Here is a 27,219-nt window from a genome sequence, read left to right as displayed (position 1 = left end):
TCTTCTTCACAAAACAGCCAGCTGAATCCAGTTCCCTTCTCAACCAGCCACCCAACTTTTTTTATAGCACTTTTCTTCTCATTGGTTACGCTGTGGCCTGGTAAAGTCAGGCCTGCTCCTAATCTTTGATAATTGGCCCAGCTGCAACTCCTTAGGGGTGAGATTACTTTCTACACTATCTTTATTTTCTTATATTCTATCCTCCTACACCTCACCTTTCTTTCTGTTCCCTTTCTTCGTCAGGAAAATGGGAGCCACTCACCCGGCGTGAGCTCTAAGGCGCAGGAAAAGAAAGGCCTCGGACACCTCCCAGCATGGAGGGCTTGGTTGAGCAGAACAGCGTGCTGATGCACAGTAAGATCACTGAGGCTGGGAAAAAGAATGGTTTAATCAACACAAGGAACTTAGTGGCCGAGAGCCGGGATGGCCTGGTCTCTGTGTACCCCACCCCTCAGTACCAGAGCCACCGAGCGGGCGGCCTGTCCTCTCCCAGGCGCCCGGAGAATGGCAGGAGCGACCCCGTGCAGCAGCTGCTGGACCCCAGCATGCTGCAGCAGACGGTGGAGTCCCACTACAGGCCCAACATCATCCTCTACTCCGAGAACGTGCTGCGCTCGTGGGGTGAGAGCCTGGGCTCGGAGTGCTGCGAGACCACCTTCATCGAGGAGCGCTCGCCCGCCAAGGACAGCCTGGAGTTCCCCGACAGCAAATTCATCGACCTCTCCGCCGACGACATCAAGATCCACACCCTCTCCTATGAGGTGGAGGAAGAGGAGGATTTCCAGGAATTAGAGGTCAGATGTCACTTGGGATACGTGGGGAAGGTTGGGAGGAGGAGGGAATGTTTGAAATTAAGTGTACAACCCCCTAGAGCTGGACAGCAGGGGATCAGCTGCTTTTTGGGTCAGCTGTATCACTTTCTCCTCCAACTAGGACAATGAATTTGCTCATCTTTATTTGTTGGGTAAGGTCCCAGATCTGTGGATACTGATGGCAAAATTCCCACTGGCCCTAATGGAGATCAGCATTTCCCATCTGCCTCTGAAGGGGCTGGTCAGAAACAGAGGAAGACCCATGTGCTTAAATGCTGTGTAAGGTTGGGGCTGGGAGCATCTCTCTATCTGCATGGAGCCCATCTTACTCAGCAGGCCAACATCATCTCTCGCCTTCACCTGACTTGAGCAGAATGTTTTAAATTATTGGCTCAGGCACAAAACATTTCTGTCTCGGAATGAATGCAGAAACAGAAGTCTTTGGGTTTCAAGCTGCAGTGGATTCATATCCCTGAAATAAATGATATTTTTCTGATGGAGCTAAACACTTTTAGACCCAAATACAGTGTTTTCTTCAGGAGTCCCATGCCTCATTGATTGCTCACTGTAAAGTAACAGGGAAGACTATGGAAACAACTTTGTTCTTTCTCAAATGATGCAATTTTTTTATTTTATTTTAACCAGAGGCCCAAGTGTGACAGGAATTTGTGTTTGCCAGTTTTTGTGGGTATGGAGGGTGAACATAATGCTGGTGATCTGAAAACTTCCTCCACCACTGGTCAGAGACTTCTAGCCTAGCAAAGACCCTCTGGCTGTCTAGAGCAAAGCTATACCTTCAAATATGAATGCGCAGCTGAGATAGGGACACTGGTCATGTTTCTCTGTTGCTGTGATTTTCTGTCAGGACCGAGATCCAACAAGCCCTAAAATTTCTATTTTCACCTCCTGTAATAGCAGTGTCTCACCCTGTGATCAGCACAGGGGAAATCCAGCAAGAGCCTGACTTCCCTTTTATTCTCTTTTCTCTCTGTATTGATAAGGTGGGAAGAGGGAAGTGTTTTTCGCAGTGCGTGCCATTAATGCAGTATTCAATGCCTCCACAGGGAGACAGAAAGCTTCTCTCTGAAACATGTGAGAGTATTAGCTCAAATCACACCCTTCCACAGAATTGCAGAATTGACTGTGGGAAGTATAATTTCCTTAATCAAAACAAAATTCCTGGTTGCTGTCTTTTTGCCCCAGTTTCTCTCATGCAGAAGTGACACAAGTGACTGCGGCACACATGGTGTTATTGACACATCTGGCCTGACATTCAGGGAGCAAAAAAAAATCTCTCATCAATTCAAGTCAAGAAGACATTCTTGAGTCAACTTTTGGAGAATGAGATAAAAAAAGGCTGGGAAAATGAGCAGCATAAGGAAAAAAACCTCTTCAAAGTGGTACTGGAGGAACTTGATCAGCTTTTCACAGAGAACATTTGTGTCTTAGAAAACAGCTGTAGAACTTCATCCTCCCCTGATCCTAAGGGGAGAAATGAGACAGTAAATTTTGGTAACATGCTCTGACACTGTGTGCATCCTTTTCCTTGGCTCCTTCTTCTTTCTGACCTGTTTCTCTGGAAACAGACCTCCTGAGACAAAACGTGGCAGTTGTTGAATGAGAGAAGAGCATCTGGAATCACAGATTCCCTGTCTCATTTGAACCTTTGGGGTGACACTGTGCTAACAAACACAGGTGTGTGCACAGCCATCATGACCTGTGTGTACAAAGTGCTCAGAGTAAGACATTCACAAAGTACACACCACCCCATGGATTGTCCTCTCCATCAAAATTTCTCCTCCACTAGGAACAGGGGAGGAGAAAGCCAGACATGGTTTGGATAAGGACCTGGTTAGCTGGGAACACTTGTTTTGCTAGAAACCTCTGCTTTGAGACCAGGGTCTGTCTCCATTGCTGCCCTCCCCGATCAACCCTGTGCAGCACTGAGATTTTCACACTCTTACATGAACTTTTCCCTGATCCCAAAGGATCAACCTGCTGAGCAGCTGTTTGCAGCAAGAAGTAGCTCAGCATGGCAAGTAACTTCCATTCCAGGAAGGTCCAAATTCTGCAGATGCAGCTGGTCATGCAGGAGAGGAGAGAGGAATTTGACAGCACCAGACCAGAAAAAAGGTGTCTGCTGTGTTATGCTCTTCTGGTGGACAGAGGCTGTGTCTGTGTGGCCAGATGCATGAGATCCTCCTGGGCTTGGCCAGAGCACAGCTTCATTAGAGACCTAAACTCATGTGTGGAGACTCTGGGAATGGAAGAGCACTCTTTAAGGAAAAACAGTCACTGAGTAAGGTGATGAACCATGCCAGATTTTTAGCTACACAAAACCAGCACCTGAATCACACAGCACAAGTGTGTCACACTAGGAAGAAGTTTTTTCCCTGCCAGTCACTGACAAAAAGCAAATGCACTTTTAGGTTTCTAATAGATGGGATGGGAGAGAGTGAGTAGCAGGACTGGGAGCAGAAGTTAGGAGGAAGAGGGAGACACAAAAGAGATGCAAATTTTGCTTCTCCACTGTGAGAATCCTGAAGGGTTTGAGTCTGCCCCGAGAGTGGCACAGGACATTGCTGTGTATCTTGTCATGTTGATTGTCAAGCCACAGCTCATCAAGGCATGGAAGCTGCAGAGTGTCAGAGCAGACCAGAGCTCATGTCTGCTTTGGCACTTCTTTCTGGGGGAAAAACTCTATAAACTAGCCCCTTTTTGGAAACACTGGCCAAGAGTGCAGCTTTGTGCAGAAGAGCTCTTTTCTGTTGAAAACTGAGGGCTAGCTCCTGTTCTCCACATGTCAGGAGAGTCCCACCTTGAGCATCTCTGTAAAATGCCCTCTGGAAGACACACCAGCCTTGGGGTTGTGAGTCATTGCTCTTCCTCCATGTCTCCCTGGCACTGCCTGCCTTATACCAGAATGCCTGCCTAGGGTTTTTGAGGATGGATATTTAATTTCATAGAAATGCCAAAAAATTGATCTCCTCCCTTTGTAGTGTCTCCCCACCCCCCCACCTCAATGCAAGATTCTCAGGAGGGACACATGCAGAAAATAATTTTATTGCAGGTCAGACTGCTTCTAACATGATTGCCTTTTTGAAAAGAGTTGGGCTCTTGGTAAGCAGAAAGGTTGCTGTTCTCTGGCAGAAAACTTTGCAGTAGAGAAAGGTTCTGGAAAAAAAGCACAGCCATTTTGATAAATTCGGTTTTGGTTTGAAGAATTGACCAAGCCAAGCTGCAGGTTTTGCTTTTCTGTTGGCTGCCAGCCTCCTCAGGATGGGTCTATCCAGCTCAGCATGTCTTGGACAAGTTGATGGGAAGGAGACACCTTCTTGCCTTCCCAAGCCTGGGGACTCTGGAAGGACATGGGAGGCGCCACAGAGGAGCAGGAGACATCCTGATCACGGGTTGTACCCTGCAGCAACGTTTTGCCAACTTATTTGTAGGGATTTTTTACTAGCAGTGCTCCTCAGGTCCTGGTGGAGTGTTTTTCAGTCTGCCTAAGAAAATCATAATTGTCTGGAGGGAAAAACATCTCAGAAACAGCTCTCATTCGCATATAGAGCCCTGCTTTGCTCCAGCAATTTCCAGGCATGAAAACAGAAGGCTGTGCATTCTGTCAGGGATTTCAACTTCTCTCTTCCATGCCCATCCCCTGAAATCAAATGATTCCCTATTTAGGTATCTCTGTAAGATTTATAAATATCTTATGAGTTCTTTACGCCACAACTAATAGACAGACAACTTGTCAAATGCGGCGGCAGTGAAATATGAAATGAGTTACAAGACGAAATACCCTCCTGTTAGAGTTCATGTGCCATCTTTTATCCAAAAATAGCATTTGTCATATTATACTCCTGCTAGTTTCCCTCCTAGCCACTAGGTAGATTGCTTATTTAGAGAAACCCAAGCTATTCATGGCAGCAAATTAAATTATTCATTTACGTCGCATAAAAGAATACCTTGGAGCTGTCTCTTAAAAACCTCTTACTTTTTCCCAGCACCCAGCAATGTCTGAAACAATCTCTAAAAGCAAAATAAATAGAATGTTCTGGGAGTGAAAGAAGAAAAGAAATGTAATACTTTCAAGGTATGCATTTCTTCTTTTTTTCCCACTAGAAGTTGCTGGATTCTGTGGTGAAAACTCATCCTCTGGACCTGAGCATGAAATTGTAGAGATAGAATTTGGATCCTATTCCATCCAACCACTCTTCTCACCATTCCCAAGCACCTCCTGACACGTTTTTTCTGCAACATGAAGAGAAGATCCTGAGGAAATTGATGCCCATCAAGCCCCATGAAATCACACATACTTTCTGTCAATGCTTCCAGCCTGTGGTCCTGCACTGGACTGTGTCCTCAGCCTCCCCTGGCTGTAGATATCCAGAAAGAATGTTTGAACACTCCTTGGGGGCTGTGCATGGCAGAGTTCCCTTTCCAGACAGCTCTGCAACCCAAAGACAGGGTTTGCAGCCTGGTTTTACTGATGAGTTCACTGGCTGTCTCAGCTCTCCTCTGAATTGGGTGTACAGCATTTTTCCTGTTCTGCGCCTGGGCAGTGGAGGAAAACAGCACCATAAGTACCCTGGCCAAACTCACCTAGGGCTGTGTTGAGGATATAGGAATGTAATTTTTGGTGGTTTTGTCCCATGGCATATGCTCAGAAGAGCCCAGGTGTGCTGTCAGAGGCGTGGTGCCCAGGCATGAGCTCCTAAGAGGAGTGGCACTCAGGTATGCAGTCACAGCACTGCCTCATCCTACCCACAGGACACGCTTTAGATCTCTGAGCTCCTTCAAAGGCACATTGTTAACAGGTTCCAAGAGTGATTACACTTCGCATTTGACTTATTTTTCTCCTTTGAAGGAGAAACCACTCAAGTCTGCAGATACTGAGCCCTGCCAAGGGATATTAACCTCTATTAACCAGCTCCAGATGAAGGGAGCATGGCTGGGAAGTCACCTTCAGCAGTGTCCAAGTGCCCTCCTATGAATCTTGTTAATGGTAGCAATTCCCTTTCTCATCATCACTGCCCTGAGTTTTCAGGCTGAAGCTCTGCAGGGATGTCTCTGGGATGCAGCCTGTGAGTGGCAGGAGCCCTGGATGAGCTGCTTGCTGTCATTTGTGGAGGGTGGATATTTGGCACACGTCTTTGAGGACTGCTGTGTCAGCTGAGAAGCAAAAAGGGAGCAATCATGAAGGGTCACAGCACACTTGCCCCAGTTTGTTTTAGTGCAGATTGTTCATTGCTGTCTGCAGTGATCCCCTTCCAGTGGCAATGTGCTGGATGCCAGTTCCTGAGGAGCAGCCTGGCTGTGGGGGTCCAGAAAACACCACAAAGGAGGTGATCAAAGCCCAGGGATCAAGGAGGAAGAATAGGCCTGGGCAACTACAGCCAGGGGGTTTTGCCTGTTGAGTTTTGGTGTTGCCAAGTTACGTGTGAAAAGTTTTCCAAGCAAGGAGAGACCTCTGTGAGCCCATTCTGCAAGGCTGGCTGCCTGACTGACAGGGCAATTTTTACACTGGGAGTTGGGGAAACAAGAGGAGCTGGAGCAGGTCAGTGTTAGGGGATTATGGCTCCTTTAAATGCCTTTAAAACTGAAAGGCAATCAACTGCAAAACTCAAAGTTTTATAGAGAAAAAAATAAATAGACAGGAAAAATTAAATAACTAGCAGGCTTTAGAGACATCACCTCTTAAGTTATCAGCAAGATAATTGCTATACTAAATAATAAATAAAGATAATAAATAATCATCCCCCTGCTGCTCAGGGATGAGTGTGTGTTTTGGAAGCAGAGCAGTGATAAACTACAGCCTTTGACAGAAAAGCCTCCATCCAGCTGCTGCCTTCAGCATCTGCTGCATGGAGGTGAGCTCAGAACACTTTCAGGAGAGCAGAAGGATGCAGAGTGCTGGCCAGAACAGGTCATCCTGTTTAACTACATTACTGGAACAGGCATTGTGTGGAGGGAAACAGAGCACATATTAACTTGGAGCAGCGTTGTGTTGGTCTTTGTCAAACCAGACCACTGGACCATCTGGATTTGAAGGCAGATCCCACAGGGCCACATAAGGAATTAGTTTTGTATGCAGTGTGTGCATGTTGCTGAATTGGTTGCTTTGGAGGAAAAAAGTAAAAGGGCTGCTTCCTGAATATCCATCAGAGGTTGCTGGCAGCTCTGGTAGTTCAGAGCAGACCCTGTTTGACATCTCCAGTGTGCTTGGCAGGCTGTCTGCAGAGCAATTGTAATGTCTCAGTTGAGGTAAAGCTCATAGCTTTTAGGGGTAGCCAGCCTTGATTTAAGAAAAGGCTTTTTTTTTTTTAATGGGAAATCCATTACAACTGCAGAAAAGGGTTCATCACCATCTCTGTTAAAAAAAATCTGCACCTTGTGTCTGCTTTTCCTCTATTCTTCTTTCAGTCACTTCAGCTTTTCTACAGAATGAAAGAGCTGCCTCTGATCAGAAATTATCTGCTCAGGCACTTACAGGCTGTGATGAAACTGCATCTTAAATGCACCTTACAAATGGAGTTGGCTTCCCTTCTTTCCTCCTTCCTGTGTAGATGTTTTTTTGTGGCATTCTGCCTTCCAATGCCTGATTTCTCCAAGAAACTTGGGAAATTGTGCCCGGGAAGGGAAGGGAAGAGAAGCCTAACTGACAAATGTAGTTCTGACTTCTCAACAAGACTAACATCCAGCTTCTTCAGTGTCAGGATGCAGCTCTTGCAGATCCAGGAATAAGTGAAGACAGAGAGCTAGGTAGGCAAATTATCAATAATCCCAATGTCAGGGGGGGTTCTGAATGGAGAAGATTTCTTGGTAAGCTCAGGATGAGGTGTCCTGTTGTAAGAGAGAATGTTGGGAAGGAAGGTTTGCTCGGGGAAAGGAGTGTTTAACTGGAAGAGGTACCTTTTGCTGTTGGATTTCTTTCTGGGGTTTTTGACTTTTTTTCACCCTTCTGGTTCACCGTTGGTCTGCATGGTCAGGACTGTATGATTAGAATTATTCTCTCACCCTTGGTAACTCATTGGTGGGTCAATTTGGCCTTTGGGAAGCAGCATAGCTGATAATTTTGTGATTCAGCACAGCGCCAAAGTTACCTGAGAAATCTTTTCCCCATTTCATCTTTATGTGAAAGAAAAGGCAATTTGAAATATCAGAAAGATGGTCTCCACAGATACTATGCCAGCACACAAAAACCTGAAAATCAAAAACCTGAGAAATCAAAAGCATTTTTTGATTTTGTATCTCACCTGTTCAGGTGAGCGCACAATTTCAAGGGGTGGTTTCAGCAATACTGTGATTTTCTCCCTCTCCTTCTTCTCCTTTATTTTTAAAAGGAAATATTCACCCTGGTTCATCTGACTAGAGAGCCCCTTCCTTCAGTGGGCTTCCTTTTCAGCTGCCTGCAGTGGTATCTTTACATTTGTCTTTTCTTGCTTTTGAGCTCATGCAACAGTGATGGAGTCTGTGACACAGTGGGTGAGGAAGAGGAGGAGAAATGGTCAAATGATCAGGGAACTGGCTGATGGCAGAGGAAGAGCAGTAATGTCATTAACCAGCCCATCTATGTTTCTCTCTTTTGCCGCTCCAGAGCGATTACTCGAGTGACACCGAGAGTGAAGACAACTTCCTGATGATGCCACCAAGGGATCATCTCGGCCTCACTGTGTTCTCCATGCTCTGCTGCTTCTGGCCACTGGGAATTGCTGCCTTTTACCTGTCCCATGAGGTAAAGTTAAAACATCTCCTGCCAGACATTCTCGAGGGCAGTGGAAGGTAGTTCAAGGGGTGGCACCTTCCCCACCTGGACGTGTCTCTGTGGTAGTGGTGGCTGCCTTTTGAGATACTTTGCTGAGGGAGGTGTCCGCAAATTATTTTAGCTTTTAGTTGGCAATGGTCAGGTTCCATGTCAGATTATATGTCCAGCTAAGAATCCACTGTGGACTTGGCTTTTGAATAGAAAACACCCTTGGTAGCTCAAACACTTGGCTTTCCCATTGGGAAAACAGATCTACTTGTCCCAAGCTGATAAGCTAGAATATCCTTCCAGGACTATAAAAATAATTTCTGTTCTGCAGATGTGAATTTGCTTTCCAGAAACCATTTCCTTTCCCATGGAAAAAATTGCTCAGTCAGTTCTTCCTTTCAAATTTTAATATGCAAATATCTCTTTTTTTACCAAAGGAGTGACTGTGTTTTGGTTTGTTTTCTTCACGAGGCAGTCTTAACATTTTTTAACTCGCAATCACCTCGTGCCCATCATTTGTTTCGACAAGTATGTCTTCATAAGTGTCTGCAGTGTAATTGCTGAGCTTCCCAGCAGGGCAGATAATGTGAGGTGACAGAGAAGGAGTCACACTGGCAGCCTCATCAGCGACTGCGAGGAAACATTTGATTATATTTCTCTCTAGTGCCTATTGCAAACTACAGTCTCTGCTCCACAGCGCCCTTCACATTCACCCTCTCAGCTGTCTTTCTAATCTGCCTGCACTAAACATCTACCAGCCCTGCTGATTTGTCATACCAGAGAAGGCTCTTCAGATCTGAAGAATCCTACTCTTCAAAATCAAAAAAACCCCAAAAAACTCAAGAAGAGATAGAGAACTATTTTTTTTTATTTCAAATGAACAGTCTGCCTTTACTCTGGGAAGCCTCTGAGACAATTAGTGTTTGTCCTGTGGAAAATAACAAGATTTGACTGTTTGAGTTTTGATTGTATGTGAGATAGTTTTATCTGAGCAAAGAAAGCACAGCATGATCCAATAAATACAAAACCCCCCAATGTAATTAATACTAAAAAGCAATATGGCTGAGAAGCTAAATGTGCTGAGAAACAGTGTGCAAAGGCCAGGGCATCCAGCTGTGATTGGATCCCAGGAGCCAGCATGAGTCTGTAGGAGCCTCTGTCTTCCATGGGAGAATACAGAAGGTGGAAAAAGCATGAATACAGGGAAAAATGTTGGTACTATGCTGAAGGATTTTGGCATTTGGAAACCAAAACTTGGGTGTTTTTTGGTTTAGTATAGTGATGAAGAGCAGCTGAATGTGGCTGCCTAAACTCAATTTTCAAATCTCTTGTAGAAAGATGGTCCAGCTTGTTCCAGTCAAGCAAAATCACATCTCTCTGTCCTTTGCCCAAGCTCTCAGGGAGCTCCTTTCTCTCCCTGCTTTCCCATTCAGCAGGTCCATCACAGCCCTGAGAAAACACATGGAAAAAGTGATTCTTCTGCAAAACCCCACATCCAACAAACTGGCATTTTCTGGGGGAAAAATGGAACCCACATTAAGCCCAAACCTGCTGTGGCTGAGAGCATGCTGAGATGGTTGGTACAAACCACCAAAACCCTGCACCTTGCTAAGCTAATATTGACAGTGATATCAACTCATACTTGGACACATAAACCATATATGTGGTTTCTGTTTATATAGCTCATTCAACTTAAACTCCTTCATAACATTTGGGATCACTTCTTAATTCAAAAGAATAGTCCAGCTTTCCCCCTTCTTTAGCAAAAGCCAGAGGTATAGCTAAAGATCAACTCTTGCTACTCATGATCAAACCTCTTTTTTTTTGCAGTTTCTTGAGCTCTTGAAAATTTTGTGTTTTCCAAAGTTTCCTGAGCGGTTGTAGCAAAAAGGCCACCTGGGAATAAATCATAACACCTAGGAAACTCAGAGATGGGGGATGGGTTCTTTGATGCAGCATACAGCACTGGCAGTGAATTTTGGTTTAAAAATCTGGTCATTTGAAGAGGAAGCCTTTGTTTGCAGCAGGTGTATCTGCAGTACAGCTCATTCCACAGGCATAGGTGCTCTGTTTATTCCTCCATCACCTGCCAGCACATTTATGATGTGTACGCCTGTGTCATGCTGCAAAACAATGACACAAGGCTGGATGCTGTAAGACAGCAGAGGTGCTCCTCAGCAACAGAATGATTGAATTTTGGGGGGTTTGTGCTCCATGAAAGCCAGGTTTCTCCTGCAGGTGATGTTTGTGCTCTGTGTGGGACTTGCTGTCTCCAGCAAGGCTCTTGCCAATGTGCTGCTGACCTGGGGCTCCTTGCAGAGCCTATGTATTGAGGGGTGCAGCTGTGCAGGGTCTGCCTCTGTGGTGGCAATGAAGATGTGCATCCACAGGTGAGCCAGCAGGGAGGAGCAGTGGATTCAGAAGTGCACTTTAAGAAAGCTCAACATGGTTTTTTTTTTCCCGTTGGGATATCCACTTTTCCAAGCAGGATGTCACCTGGTGATCTCATCCCAAGCAAAGCTGAGACTTGCTGCTTTTCATCTTCCCTCAGAAAAACACGGAGCTTTGAGGCCATCACTGCGCTGCCCACTTGTTCAGTTATTTCCTTCTGGTTTTATTTGTGTTTTCCTCCCCACAAGAGTCTTGCCCCCACCTCCTGTAGCTGCTCAGCCCTGTGCTCCTCTCAGCTCCACTCTCAGGCAGGTGTCCTGTCTTCTCTCACATTTGCTTCTCCAGAGTGAGGCATGTAAGTTTTTAGGCTTGCCATTGTTTGGATTGTCTCATTAGTCAACCATTGAAGAGCTCAATCAAAGGAGGTTTTGTGCATTTTGCAAGGAAACTTTTGGAAAGAGGAGTAAATTATGTCTTTCACCAAAACCTCTTCCCCACAAGCAGTATGTGATCAAAACCCCACCTCTTTATGTTTATTTTTTCATAAATCACCACCCTCTGGAGTCTTGAGGGTTCCTCAGTTTTTATTTCCAAAGATATTTTTAGCTTTGTAGATTGTAGGCAAGTGTGAAGCCTCATAAATCAAAGAAAGAACTTTAAAAATATATCTTTTTTGTCTTGTCAAGTTTACTATTGAACTTGTCAGATGATTTCTCAGGGGCTGTCAGGCTTCCTGCTTGGGCTGGGGGGTGGTGCTAACAATCTTGAAAGGTCTTTTTGCATGAATCCTCTTTTTCTCCCAGCTTTTATTTTTAGGAAGGAGAGCAATACCATGTCACACATTTCCCTCCCTACTGTAAACAGAAATTCATTATGAGAGAGCTGAGCCTTTGATGCTATGAATGAACTTCTCTTTGTGCCTGCTCCCTTTCAGGCAGAAACAAGAGCGTGCACAACACCTCCACCCAACTCTCACCTGGACACACACCTGGACAAAACCCCTCTGCACACTTCTCCACCTGTGCTCAGGTTCTCAAATAGCCTCCCCACCCTCCTTCCCTCCTCCCTGGCAGCAGGTGAGACCTGCCAGGCAGGTCTGGGAGCACAGGGGAGCAATCTCTGCCCGTCTGCTGCGCTGGCTCCCTGCTGTAATTACCTCCCTGGCAGGGGCATGCAGGGATGCAAAGCTTTGTAATTATTTGCTCACACTGTCTCACTGGGTGCAGGATTTTCTACAGTTTTCACACAGAAACAAGGCCTATGTGAGCAGAAAAAAAAGAGTAGCTTGTCTTTCTTCATGATAACTTTTGAAATATTTGGTTACTTTTCATCCACTTTTCAGAGACAGGGGCTGTTGGAAAATATCTGTATTTTGACATATTTCAGTAGTCACTGGGGAGAAGGAGAGAATGTTCATGTTTCCACTGGAAGGTAGAAAATAATATGAATTCTAGCTTTTTTCAGAGTTTCAGTGCTCAGCATACATGTATGGATTTCACTGTCCTTGCTTTTCTGGCATAAGGTTTTGACATCCAACAGAAGAGGACAGAGAAATAACAGCCAGGTGCTATCTGCTCTTTGTTCCTTAGAAAGGTGGCTTATAGTCCCTGTATCAACAGGGAAAACAATGAGACAGAACAGCAGAATGATGTGCCACACTCCACCAGCCTGGCTGGTGATGCCCTGCTCTTATCCATCCACCCTGCTTTGTTTCTTATCTGTCCCACTTTACTCCATAAAAAAAATGAATATGGTCTATTATAAAGAGCTTGACACACAGCCAGGAGCATGTGTTTGTACAGGGGATGCAGCAACCTCTTATATCAAAGAAGAAAAGGCAAAAGAAGAACAAAAAATGTGCTATTTTTCTTTCCTTGGCAGTGACAGGCCAAGATCTATACTTGCAGGATATGCTGGTCAGCATTGCTGAAGCAATGCTAGCAAAGCAGACAGGAGGCTTTTGCATTTTCAAGAGATTTTTCCACACTGCATTATTTCTTGGTCCAAGTAATGCTTGAACAAAAGAGCTGTCTAAAGATGACGAGCTTTAGTGAAAATAAAAGGCCTTTCTTTTGCTGTCTTGGACCAGATACCAAGTTACACAATTCTTTTGCTTAAGCAGGGCTGTTGCTTTGAGTCTCAGAGATTGGGTAAAGGGCACTGGGTGTACTCTGGGGCTGCCCAGCCCAGTCTCTGCTGACTGCCACACAAAGGTTTGAGCTCTCTCAAAAAAGCAAACTCACTCAGAAAGCAAATCCCTGAGCTCTTTCTCCAGCTCTCTGCATGTACAGGCACACCCAGGTGCCCTCTTGCCCTTCTCAACTGTTGCAGTTTTTCTGCTGCAAAAGGTGATCTGTAAAACAATTAAACCCAGTTGTGCTAGGAGTGAAAATAGTTTAAAATTAGTTCCTCCTCACAAGGAACTGCAGAAATCTTTTGTGGCAGGAGTTGTCCTAGAGGAGCTCAGTGCTGCTGTCTTGCTGAGATGGCACAGTGCTGATGGTGTGGCCACTGCACTCGCATGAGAGCCCTGGTTCTGGGAGGCCACCAGGCCATGGGCTTCTTGCAGAAGGTCACAGCTAGCTGCTGGACCACACTCCTCCCCTTACTGCCATCAGGCAGGTGACAGATCTGCCAGGCAGAGAGGAATAAAATAGCAGGGATTCTCTTCCCAGCCACAACACTGCTGAAGGAGCCAGGTATACATGTCACCATCAGAGAGTTCTGGCTTTCCTGTGCTTGAAAAAGCAGCTCAGAAACAGATGACCCTGGCCCCTGGTGACATGGGGCATTTGGGTGACATCCCTCGCCTCTGCAGAAAGCTTGTGGTGTGGTTTAATACATTCAAGAAATTTGCAGCTTCTGGTCCTTTGGGAGAAGAGAGGAAAGCTTCACCCTGGATTGGGTAGAAGAGGATCTCTTCCCCTCTTCCTTCCCCCAGGCAGTTCTGCAGACAAAGATAGCTGCTCTGAAGTGGGGCTGATGAATTCCCAGCATCTCCAGTTCTCATCTGTCCAAGTGGGAGCTGGCTGCCAGCCAGTGCTTTGCGTGTGCGCGGATGTTGCTCCTGCCAACTTTTCCCTTTGGGAAGATGTCTCCAGAGAAGTGTTTGTCTGCACAAGAAAATGGCCATTTAGAGTGTGTTGTGTACCAGCAAAGACTGTGCATCCTGGCTGAGGTCATGGGCCAGGGAACTTTGTAAGTGTCTTGTATAATTTTCTCTTCATTCCTCTTTGTCCTTTTGATCTTGTAGTTTCATTTCCAAGTCACGGAGTACGGCTACAAAAAGGAATTAAATTAATGAATGACCTGATTGCTTTAGCCCTTAAGCTAATTTTAAATAATTGAAAAAGTAGCTGGCAAATAACATTCCCTGGAGAGTTTAATTCATTATGCAGGTGTTTAATTACCAGGAAGTTTGGAGATAGGAGAGAGACCAACTTGAAGCATTCGAGGAGATGAGGGATCTTTTTCTTTTATTTTCAAGAGCATCCTCCACGATAGCAAGTATTGTACGTGAATTTTCCTTTGCCAGTTATTTATGCCTCACACATTTTGCTAAGCCAGATACAGCCCCAGAGACTTGTCAATATAGCCATACTGCAAGGGTATAAAATATCCTGATGCCAGGAGGGCACCCTCTTCATCCTGCTGTTACTTTTTGTTGCTTTGCAATTGACTTGTTCTGTCACAGTTTTATGAGAATGTGAGGATTGTTCCAGTCCACAGCTGCCACTAAGCTGGAAGTGCCTGTAGTATTCACAAATTCACTCAGAGGCCTCTCTGGTGGAGTCATCAGAAGAGTAGGGCAATAAATATTCCACAGGAGTTGATCAGGGGTTCAGTCTCCCTGACTTTTAGGCAATTCTGACTAAGTTTAAGGAACTTTTTAGTCTTAGGCAGTGGGGTTTTAGTGTTTTGATTTTTTTTTTAAATTTAGAGAGCAGAGATGCTGTTAGCAGGTTTATGGAAATGGATTTGGGGCTTTTGTTAGTAATCTCAGCTAAATACTTACTCAGCTAAATACTCCCATTTTTTTTTCATCTGCAAAGGTAGATTTTCCAGGAAGAATAATATTTCAGGAGAGGAAGCAGAAGGAGCATGTTCACAGTCTGAGGGCAGAAACAGGGCACATGATTTTGCACCTCCCAATGTCTGCCCTGCTGAAAGAGGCTTGAGAAAAGAAAAGAAGAGATCTTTTTGCAGGTCTGGGAATGGAACATGGTCCTTTCCTTCTGGCCATCCCAATGTCTGTTTCCATTGTCAAGGAAGGCCAAAATGCTTTGTGATGTGCTGAAGTCTTCACATGCAAGGTGGTGAATGATCTGCTTTGAAGTCTGCTGTGGCAAGGAGAACAGCACCCTCATCTAGAGCAGTTCTTTGGGTGCTGTTTATAGAACAGACCTTTCTTTCATCTCTTGCTGTGGCAGCACCCTTTAAAAAAGAAGACCAGTGAAAGGAGGCCCCTCTCACTTGAAGTTCAATGTAGGCAGCAGTAAATGGATGAGGGTGTCTTCGATGCTTGAGGTTAATATTTTATCAGTCTGCAACATACACAGAGTTTTTTAATATTCTTATCAAAGATTAACATCATGTACCAGAGACTCAGAGCTATATTCTAATCTTGAATATACAGCTTGCTATCTCTCAGCATCTCTTTTGGTGAGGGCTTCTGAATTACTACTTTGTTTGAATGCACAGCAGAGGAAATTGATCACTTCTGATTTCAATCTACACATCTCTTTCAAACAGGCCGCAGAGTATCTCTCTGAAGATTTGAATCTAGTGAGATAGGCACCCAAAGATGCCTCCCAGACAATGGTGATTCTTCATTGAATTGACTGACTTCCCAGCAGTAGGAAAGAGATCAAGTTTTTTATATGTTTATTTTGGGACAAGCTACAAGAACCAGCTAAAAAGAAATGGACTAGGATCTACCTGCATCTGTGCAGTTTGCATCTAAAACATTCAAATATACCTGTCAAGATATTTTTTGTCATCTTGGCAATAAAACTGTTACTCTTGGTAATAAAACCAGTTTGCAATTTTATCTGCTTGGGATGAAAAAACCATCAGCTTTTTCATGTTGGGAAACCTTCCCCCATGCCAGTTTGGTATTAAATACGCTCATTATGGGTTGTGATGGACAAGAAGTTATCAATGACATTTTCACATGTTGCATTATTGCCATTTCTTGCATTACTTCTGAGTAGTGTGGAAGAGTCAGGGGTGCTCCTGCCAGCCCACACGTGTTTGCAGGAGGACTCAGCTTCCCCCAAGAGGATGGGCAAGGCCAGGGGCAAAAGAAGAGGTCTTAGAGCATCCTCTGGCAAAGATGGGCTTGGCAGTCTCTGCTCAACCCCATTCTTCATCCTGCTACCATCATGAAATCCAGGAGAAAGGGTGCAATTCCAACCAAACATTACCTGGAATTCTCATTCCCAATGGTGGCCAGTGGGTGTTTCTGTCTGTCCCAGCATTATGAGGTGTATCACCATGGGGGATCTTTACTCACTACTACTGTCTCTACCAGGAGGGGTAGAAATGTGGTGGTGGGAGCAAGAAAGGCAAATTTTCTTCCCAGTTCTGTTCAGAGAGCCTTTGTCTGGCTTGCATTTGGACTTTTTGTGGCTCATTCATCCGATGAGGAATCTGCAGAAGGAATTGTGCAGGAGAATTCATTTCCCACAGATCCAAAGCAAGTAGCTTCTCCCAGCATTGCCCTTTGCTCTGACAAGGACATGCTGCAGAAGCTGGCAGTGGTCCTTGGGCTGATAATGGCAGAGAGCACACTCCAGATCCTCCCAGGTGGGAGAACCCAGGAAGTGGGATTTGCTCCAGAGACACGTGGGACTTTGTACTAATTTAAATAGCGACTGTCCCAGGCTGACATTTCTGAATTTAATTCAAGACACCACACTCAGTCGTTGTTCCAAAAGCGTCCTCATTCCTTGACCTTGTTGCACAGATGGCATTGTTCTGAGCAGGTTTCTACAGGCTGTAACTAATTAAGCAATTAATTAGGAGCCCTGGTTTACACAGAAGCCATTGAAAAGCAAGAACTTCTGTGACCTCATGGGATCTTGTCAAAGTGCTGGTCCCAAGACTGTCCAAATTATCTGTGCTAAAGATTCAGGTGCTCACCCAGTCTCAGTTTGAGTGACCTGAGCATCACCTGGGCCTTTCCTGATGTGTCCTCAGGATGTCACACATATTTGAAAGATTCACTTTGTTAAATGTGGTGCAGAAATGTTGTCCTGTGACATTCAGTGGCTCTCTCTAGTGTGCTTTCTAGCTGAGAGCACAAATTTCTTGTTTCCCAGCACATTCAGTACCCCCCACAGTCAAAATCCATATTTAAATCCCAAGGGCATTGTCCCTTATTTTTACCATATCTGACTTTGTTCTGTTGAAACTTGAGCAATTTTTCATCAATCAACCTTGTTCCAAAGCTTCAGATATTTTGATTCTAATTGTGTCAAGTAAGATCGTTCTTCCTAGCAAGATGCAACCTGAGGACCAATGGTAAAATATAGAAATACCACCACTTGTAAACTCTGGCAAGGTGGCTTTCTATTTATTCTTTTCACCACATGCATAGCAGCATCATGGAGTCTCTTTTAGGAGAAAAGAGAGGAGAAACATCAAAAATGGGAAAAGGAGAGACCTGCAGGGAGAGGGCTTGAACCTGGTCCATGTAACCCTCCCAAGTCATAGGGAGGCCTTTAATCAGCTCAAGGCCCCTTTGATGAATCCTGCAAAACTGTGTCACTGTGAGTTAGGATGTCTCAAGGAAAATCCTGACTTTAAAACGAGCCAGACACAGCAGTGCTCTGAAAGGCATAAACAGCTGTGCCCAGGGAATCTCACCAGGGCATTTCTGCCAGCCCAGATGGAAAGGATGCTCAGTTAAGCAGCCAGAACAAGAGCTGCTGCTAAAGGCTGCAGTTAAGTATTTTAGTTGGTGTTTGGATGTAGCTGTGGTGGAGCTGTTGGTGATTTGTTTTTGATGATGGGGGTTCTATAAGTGGTTCAAGGACCACATTGTTCTGCTTTGCGTGTGCAGGAGAAAGCCTCTCACTTTTCTCTGGTGAATTGATTTAAGAGAGAGGGGGCATGTATTTATTGGAAAGCAAATTAAAGGGGTTTTTTGTTAATGATAAATGGCTGAGGTTAATGTAATTTACTACTAATTCCAAAGAGAGCAAAGAGAGCCATGATGTCATGTCTTTTTAGCTCCATTCAAATGTTTCATTACCTCTTTTTCTGACTGAAATGACTCATGAAATCATAGACACTGCACATGGCAAGGACTTTTAAGTTCACCTTGCCCATCTGTCTGTCACCACCGTGTTCTTATTCAGAATAGTAAACAGGGAAACTACGTTAGAGACAGACACAGTGTCCTCTTGAAGAGTGGGGAATACTAAAAAATCCTTTACTCATTTTTGTACATCACCTGGGTGTGAAAGCAGAGCCCATGAAGTGGATGTGAATTAATTCAATGCCACATAGCACCAAGTAAGGCTTACATCACTTCCCACAACTGCTTTGTCATGTGTTGTTTTGCTGATTTCCTTTTACATTCAGTGGGCTACTTTTCAGAGCTAATGGTTTTCATGAGTCACTGTGAACAATAAAGCCCTAGAGCATCCCTGATGGGTGGCATCTGTGGCTGGGGACATCAGGTTGGAGGGTAACAAATACAGCTGCTGGAAATAGAGGTGATCTGCTGGAAATTCAGAGCATGAAAGGCAGGCCTTAGAGCAAAAGCTGGTAGAAGAAAAAGGGTCTGTTATCACATGCTTTTACAGAACCTGCCATCCTCTGACCCTGAAACCACTAAGAAAAGGCTGGGGGACACACACCAGTGACTGCTCAGGAGCTGCAGGCACACACAAGCCAGCCTGCCTCTCTGCCTCCCTTGCACATTCATTACTGCTGTTGTGACGTCTCTGCTGACTGGAAACCCTGTGTGTTCTGTCAGAGCTGGCAGTGAGCTCTGCATGAGCAAACACCATCACCTATGCTGCTGGACAGCTCCTTTTTCAACTTGTTTTATGGTACCTGTGTTCTCTAACACGGTGAGAACCCACAGGAAATCGTTATCCTCAGGGCAGAACATGGAAACCCAATCCATCTCCCATGGCATCTGCCTGCTCAGCTCCCAGGAATGCTCTCACTGTGGCCTCAGCAGCTCAGGGCATGGGCTAATGCTTCCCTCTGGAGCAGAAGGGACTGGGACAGCTGCTCCCCCTCCACATGGATCCCCTGATCTCGGGTGGCTGTTGATAATTGCTGCCCTGAGATGCATAGGATGTCTCTGCTTCGGCCCGCGCAACTGAAGAACGAGTCTGGACTCTTCACTTTTCAGTCTTGAGGTTGTTTATTAATTCTTATCTATAAAATTTTCTTTCTGCCCAGCGGAGGTCCACTCTGCAGGGCAGTCATAGGCACTCTGACCGCCCCTGAGGCGGTGTTGTCCTTTTATACTACAAACTACTTATAACATATTTACACTTAATTCCCAATGCCTACCACCTGTGTTAGACAGTGCACTTCTACTCTAAACCAATCCCAAAGTGCCAACATCACTGCAGAAAATGGAGACCAAGAAGAAGAAGGAGAAAGGCTGGACACTCCCAGATTCCTCCATCTTGTCCCCATAACCCCCACACCAAAAATCCTAAAATCTACATTTTCACCCTGTGATCATTTTGTTATTACACTATTCAAACCTGTGTCTTTCATGTCCTCATACAAAGGTGGCAACTTGCTCCAGGGGTCAAAATCAAGTCCCCAGGTGTTTTGGGCTGTGTGCCAGGGTCTCTGAGCCCCCTGGTGGGGTCCTCGGTAACTCTGGACACCCGGAGGGATGTACTGAGTTCTGATCCCCTGACTTCCCTGATGAGCTGTCTGTGGCAGGGATCTCTGGGACAGCTGGCTGCCTCTGAGCCCCAGCAAGGAGGGATCAGTAGCCTGCAGCCTGTCTGCCTGTGGAAAATATCTCCATACCTACCAGCAAAGGATAACCACATCAGCACCCAGCTGGACTCCCTTAATATGGCTGTCAGGAGGCAAATGTCTCTTGACATGAAATTATGTGCCACAGATCATTTCAGCTGCCAGGGCTGCTCATTAGCTCACAAAACAGGTTTTTTTTTTCTCTTTTTTTCCCCCCTAGAGAAACATCTTTAAACAGCATCTTTCACAGCCATTGCATCTGCTTCCTGGAGTGTCAGGATGTGTGTGGAAGGGGCGTTTTGGTACAGTTAGGAGCAGGGATCTCATTTCTGGTGCAAAAGCTACCCCAGCTAGGTGTAAAGGTCTTGAGGTCTTAAGCCCATTTTTGTCATGACCTCATAAAATTTCTTGAGTAAGTCTCCTTATATTTGGGGTATACTGGTCTTGTATTGGGAATCCCCAGTACCCTTGGCCCCTTCCACTAGCTGTGCCCCCTCTTCATTCTTCTCTTATCTCTGCAAACAGAGACATGCCACCAACAGCAATAATGGGCCCTCCTGGCTTTGACAGGGCTGAGGGTGCTGGATTGCCATGAGGGAATATCACATGGCTTTATATTTGTGATTTATACAGACTGCACTGTATGGGTTTACAGCCTCTCTGTGCACTCTCTGCTCTGCTGGGAGCTGTAAAGAAGAAAATCGTATAATAAAAACCCTTCTGGTCCTGATGTAAAATTCAGCACAATGCATCTCTGCCTGTGCCAACTCTTCCTTCTTTCTTTTGCCTGCACTTCTATTGTGTGGCACAGTTACCAGGATCATTAAATTCAATGTCTGAAGGGCAGCTAAGGCTCCTCAATGCTGCAGAGCAGAGCAGGGAAAAAGGCTGGAGAAGAGCTGAACAGGGAGAAAAATCAGGAATGCACTCCAAGCATGGGAAAGGCAGGAAGTATTTGTATTCTTCTCCACACACTCTTCAGGATGACTAAAACACTCTCGGTCCAGTGAGATGGGTTTGATCTCAGAAAAAGCTTTCTAAACGTAAAGAGGGTGAAATGCAGTATCACTTCACCAGGGCAGAGATGGGCAAATGTGTAGATGAGCAGCCAGGAATGGCTTTGCAGCTTTTATAGACACAGATGAAGATCTCTACAAGCTTTTAATTACTTTTCCTTATGCCTGTTTGCTACGCACCAGAACTGATTTATTAACATGCCTCTCCTCTGTGACTAATTTCAGTGGGAAAAAAAAAGCATAGTAATTTTTAATTTCACACAGCAGCAATCAATCTCCTTCTTAAATTAGTTTACTGGCTACTTTGATATCTGGCGCATTTGCAGTCTTTTCCCAATGATCTTATTTACAGACCTTGGGGTTGGTGAGTACTGTCTTGTCTGTGTCTCCAAGCCAACTTCATTAGAAAAGGAAAATTCTTCAAGGCATAGAGGCAGGTGAGTAGGCGTGACTTGGAGCTGCTTTGAAAGGTAGCTCATTGCTTCAAAGAGCAGAAAAGTGTTGGCAGCAAATACCCGGAGCCTCTTTTCTTCCACCATTCATTTCTCCTTCAACAGGAGGAAAAAAAAAACCAAACCAAAAAAGCTCCCAAAAACCACAAAAAACCCCACTAATTTTTCAACCTAAGAGGTCTTTCCAGACTTCAAAAATCTTCCTCAGGATCAAATTCCAGTTCTGATATTTCTACGCTTTTTCATGAAGAAATGGGAGGGAGGTGGGACTGATGACTAGAAATCACTTTGCAGCTCTGGAAAACCTGCATCATGAGATAAGAGGTCTCCATTTCCCATAAATGGGTGCATTTAAGGCTCTAGGATTTAATTTTCTACTTAAGGCCTATACTTTGCTTCTGAGTAATGGGACAGATCAGGACTCCAGGCTGGTTCCTTCTGAATTATTCTTGATATCCATGAAACATTGTATGCTTCCTTTGCTTTCAGGTATAATGTGCATTTTGTACGATTTCTCACTTTTTCATGCAACTTTTATGTCCTTCGGCTGGTGAAGTCACATGAGATCTCTGTCACAACAATTTGTCTTGTGTTTGTGCTCCTTGATCTGATGTCATGTTTATAATATTTTGGCGAGTTTCCTAGATGGTGACCCCAGCGCTTTTTAGCAGAGATCAAGTCTGCATATTTTTAGACTAAAATTGAGTTATTTTCTGCTTTATTTTGTTAAGTCCCCTACACTCTGAAAACAGTCAGTAGTCTCCTCCAGCAGGAAGACTTTCAGGCGTTTTTTAATACTCAGTAAACCTAAAGTGAATATCTAAGAATACTTACGTATTTTTATATAGTTACATTTATCTAAGAATAGTTACAAATTCAGTCTAAGAGGCTGTGCTGATACATTTCTGGCCATCAAAAAGGGGTTGACAGCTGGTCCAAAAGCTGAATGTTTCCTTTCATTTCCCCTCCCTGCTGAAAAAAAAAGAACTTAAACCCAACACACAGAATTGCTACCCTGGTTTTTATTTGTGTTCTTTAGTGGTGGTAGGAGTCCCTGCAGAAACATCCTGGAGCTTCCTGGGCATGCAGCATCCTGCTGGAGCTGCCTTTGAGCCACAGCAGAGAATTGGAACCAAAATATTTCCCTTTTCTCAGAACAGTTTTGTGTTCCTCCACGAAAATTTTCACAGGGAGCTGTCCCATTCTGTCAAATGTATAATAATACAGGCAAACAAATATAAAGAACATGGAGAAAAAATTCCCAGCCAGGCCCTGCTGGTTGTTTCTGTAAATCTCAGGTTTACTGGTGAAGAAAGGGCTGTGAAAAATTCCCCCTGGGTTCAGTATTCCTGGGATGCTGGGGCTCAATGTCTGTGTCAGCTGACAGCTATTTCCTCCATTGAAACTTATCCACTTAGAACAGGAGCACTTTTAGTCCGTGCTCTGCCAGCAGTCACAGCTATTTTAATCAGCCTCTTTTGCCAATTCTGGATCCTGCACATCGTTCTGACATCCTCTTCAACCAGACCATGCAAGCAAGCAGCTGCTGTCAGAGCACCCCTCTCTGGAAGGCTGCTCCAAGCTGCAGAAGGCAGATCTGTTTGTTAATATTTGAGATCTGTCACTGGCTGTGCCAGCCAGCCTGCTGGTTCTGCTGGGATCTTCACTGCACGAAGGAATGAACAAAGTAACAAAACAAACAAAAGGGATCTGAGATCTCTAAATTGTTCTTTTTCCATGGCAACCTTCCTTGAAGACTAGAAGGCTGTTTAGGGGAAATAGCTGAGTGTACTTTCCCAGCCTTTTTACACTTCCCAGGGTCTGTTTCCCACTGATGAAACCTTACTGTCCCTTCAAGTGTCCATTCTTTGATATTATGCAAGCTCAGCTGCATTTGTGCAGCCTCAGACTTGCTGAGGAACAGCAGTCCTGCTAATGGAGCAAGAAGTGATCTCCAGCCTTTTTGGATCCCAAAGAGTGGTCTCTCCTCCAAGCCTGGCAGCATTAGAGATGAGATTTCCAAGGATTCATAGCAAGACATCTGTCATGAGAATACTCTAGTCAGTCCTTCAGTTTAAACAAAGTAGCATGATCACTGGATTTTGTTTCATGAAACAGAACCACAGAAACAAACTTGTCTGGAGTTGTTGGGCACCTCAGGTCTGTCCCACTGAGGTCTGGAACATCTGCTACCAATGCAATGTCTGCCTTCCCATCCTCTTCCTCAAACTTCTTGCTATTTTTTTTGTTATCCCACAAGGATATCTCGCTTCTCCTGTCTCTCAGAAGGGTCCAAAATGGGGAATTCTGTGGGGTTTTTGAGCCACAATTATCCAGATCTCTTCAAGGAGTTGGTGCACATTGGTCCTGTCTGTCCCTTTGTCTGCTGTGGGAGGATGTCCTCACCTCTGTGTTCATGGGAGGAACTTGAGAAACTCTCTCCATGCCACTGCACACTAAGGACATGGATAAAGCCCAGAGCAGGTTGGGCTGGTGCTTTCCCACATCTGTATCCCCTCCCAGCTGCAGTTGTGCCTCGTCACCGAGTGTCCTTGCTCTGAAGAGCTTCATTTCCACCCAATTATGGTGGAATCCCAACCACAGTAAGAGCAGGTCGCCCAGGCTCGACTCTGGGGCTGGAGGGACCCAAAGCTGTCCTTGGCCCTGCTGTGTGACCTGAGATCTTGCTTTGCCCCTGAGATGATGGATGCCAAGGGCTGATCGTGTCCTTTGGAGCAGGGCCCCTGACAAGGCATGGAAGGGTTCTGGCAGTTGTGGAGGGGAAGGTGGGGAGGAGAGGTGGTGCAGGCACTGAGAGGCGCCTCGGATCTGGCTGCTGTTGCTACCTGTGTGTCTTTCTAGCAGGAAAATGTTGCTAAGTTCCCCGTGCAGCCCTGGGAGCGTGTCATTCTCTGCGTGGGTGGGTGTAAAAAAGCTGTTGCAGAAAGTTTCAGAAGCAGCTTAGCAGTGAGAGGAGCTGCAGCTCGGGCCCATTTGCAAAACACGAATGCCACCTCCGCTCTGCACGGGGATCAGCTGACACTGGCAGGAGCAGTGCCACTTCTTCTACTGCTCTTGCAATTTTTTCAGTTCTTCACAGAAATTATTTGGTTCAAAATGTAGGTCAGTTAATCAGTATGAAGGCAAGGGCAGGATAACACATCTACCACTGGCCCCTGGTGCTGCAGTGCTGGCATTCTCATGGGTTTGGGAAGGCTGCTGTAGAACGGGGTAGAAGTCTGGTCTGACCAAGTTTTCAATGTTTTTCTGAATCGAAGCACCCTTGCCAGCCCACTCTGTGCTGTGAAGACCTTCACGTTCTGTTGAATTTGCCAAGAGGAGATTTTTGAATAAAACATACAAATGACAATAAATTTCAAATTCCATAGAAGTTAAAGGCCGCTGAAGATTGCTGCTTGAGTTCTCCAGCTATTTGTTCTTGACTCTTCAGTGCAGCAGGGTCTCTTACCTTTCTCTTTATCATCCTCTTTCCCCTTCCCAGTGCTCTTTGGCACGTTGCCTAACACCGAGCTGGAGAAGGAAGTTTCAACCTGCAGTCCTGCCCAAGAGGGGAGATGGCACAGAGGAGAGATGAAGCACCACCTCACTCTGGAGTCCCACACAGAAATTCAGGGCACACCATTCCAACCTGCCCTGCTGCCCAGGGCTGCCAAAACCACCAGCAGCTGTGGCTGTTCCACACCACCTCCCTGGGGTGTCAGGAGGCCTTCTGGCTTCAAAGCTTCCCCTTTCCTGGAACTGTCCTCCTTCCCCATCATGCCAGATGTGGACATTTGAAGGCCCTCTTTCTGGCTGCTGCTCACCTGTGGGACGTATTTGCTGACAGTCCCTGAAAGGGTATCCCCAAGTGGATATCTTTCTTCAGCCCCCAGCACGCAGACACCACAGAGCACATCTTAAATCTGTCTCAGCAGCAGGCTGGAAATGTCACTGAGACATTTGCTGAGGGGGTCAGGGACAGAGTCCTGCAGCACTGCTGCCATCAGGAGTGGAGGAGCTGTGCCCTGGGACAGCGATTTCCTCTCTCTGCACGTTGTACTTGTGATGCTGCTGTTGGCACAATAAACCAAGGAATCACTCTAAAAGAGCAGGAATAACTACTTTTGTAACAAGGAAATATCTCCTCCAGCAGCAGACAGCTTTTCTGTAGAGGGAAATAGAAATGTAATTACAAATGCAATATACCTTCACCTTTGAGTGTTTTTGGGGTTGGCATCCTTGCCGCTGTGAGAATCTCCTCCCTGAACTGAAGGGCAGCAGAGAGCCTCAAAGGGCCACACTGTAATAACATTTGTGTCCTGTTCCAAGAAGTGTTGAGGCTTTCTGCTGTTTTCCAGTGGAAGAGAGAAGTGTGGACAGTTCTCCTCATGTCACTAAGATGCTCTTGATTACATCTGTGTCTCTTTTACTGCCTCCAGCACTTGTCCAGGAAAAGGGTCCCTATTTTCCTAGGAGTTCTACAAATCAAAGACCTTGGAAATATTAAGAAAAATGCTTCAGCCCATCCCTGAGGACTTACAGTTTAAAAAAAGTGAGACACAGAGAGGGAGAAGAGTGGGACAATGGGAAAGTGCTGGTCACCAAGGCAGACAGTTGTTTTAGGCCTCTGGCAGAGTAGCTGCCATGAAGTCATTAAGCACTGAGCAAATAATTAAAACTGTTGTTCATGAATATTTCAGTGGAATATTTTCAGAGAGGATGTATTTCAGCCATGAAACATGTATTAGCCCAGTGAGGTGGAGACATGACAGGGAAAGACAGAGGGAAGGGGAAGGAGAAGCAAACAAGCAAACTCTGAAATAATTAATCATCAAATCCTTTTCCTCTTGCATGACTACCTGCTAAAATCCTCTGATGGACAAATGCAACAGTTACATCAGACCAGGACAGGTTTTGGGCCTCACTGAGTAGCTCTCCTTCCCTAGCTCCATATCTGCACCGTGGAAGGTCAAGCATCCACCCTGTTGATATCTTGGCATCCAGCTTGACTTGCTGCCACCTGTGGATGGGGCCCACCAAATTCCATAGCCTTCGGTGTAAAACTGCAGCTGAGTGAACCAGACAGGTCTGTTTATCTCCACGAGAGGTAAGAATTACTCTGAAAACTTCTGTTCACAGAGACAGAGCAGATCTCCCTTCAGTACTCTGCTCTTGCTTAGGAGCCCACACAGGAGGCGGATTTTAAAAGCATCTTGGCACTGAGTGCCCCTTCCATCTGTTCCCAGCTGGCTGAGGTCTTGGGAAAACCCTGGCACAAGCAAATCCAAGGTATGGATCCTGTGAGCTGTCAGATCCTAAGGCACAGTGGTCCCTGGCCTTCCCCAGGATGGGGTGAAGCCCATGGCTCGTGCACTTTCAGTGTCTCATCTGACATTTTTGCTGTGGCAGTGTGGCATGTGATCGCTGCCAGGAAAAGTGACAACCGGTATTTAACAAGGAAGGATAGTCTTCAGCTGGGTTTTGCAGGAAAAGCAAACTTGAAGAAATCCTCTTCCTGCCTGTATGTGATGGAGTGATCTTGGACATGAGACAGCCCAAATAAAGGGGCTTCCATGTGGAAGGATATTTCCTTCCTAGGTGCTGCCATCCTGCCAGATGCCCAGGGTAGTACACCCTGCTCCCCACACCTTAAAAGAAAGGGATGGGATAGCAAGAAGCAAAATCCTTTCACCATGAAAACAGGGCCTGCATTGATTGCTGAGCTTTGCATTTGCCAGGCTGAGCCCTCTGCTCAGCCAGGGTGTCCTGCCGAGGCTTCTGTCCCTCCTCACACTGAGCACCATATGGATGGGCTGCTCCTGCAGGGAATG

General features: G+C 45.5%; 1 protein-coding gene across 1 annotated transcript in view; it reads left to right on the top strand.

The window, feature by feature from the left end:
• Window positions 1-247: 247 nt before the first annotated feature.
• Window positions 248-27,219, top strand: part of SYNDIG1 (synapse differentiation inducing 1) — a 40,994-nt gene continuing 14,022 nt past the window's right edge. The window contains exons 1-2 of the mRNA XM_005426200.2: window positions 248-794; window positions 8,410-8,547. Coding sequence (XP_005426257.1) covers window positions 315-794; window positions 8,410-8,547 — 618 coding nt within the window. The 5' untranslated portion in view covers window positions 248-314. The remainder of the gene's footprint in view (window positions 795-8,409; window positions 8,548-27,219) is intronic.

The sequence above is a fragment of the Geospiza fortis genome, unplaced genomic scaffold, assembly GCF_000277835.1.
Source record: "Geospiza fortis unplaced genomic scaffold, GeoFor_1.0 scaffold271, whole genome shotgun sequence".
NCBI classification, from domain to species: Eukaryota; Metazoa; Chordata; class Aves; order Passeriformes; family Thraupidae; genus Geospiza; species Geospiza fortis.
Note: the sequence above shows the minus strand (reverse complement) of the source record. Positions and strands in the feature narration are given on the sequence as shown.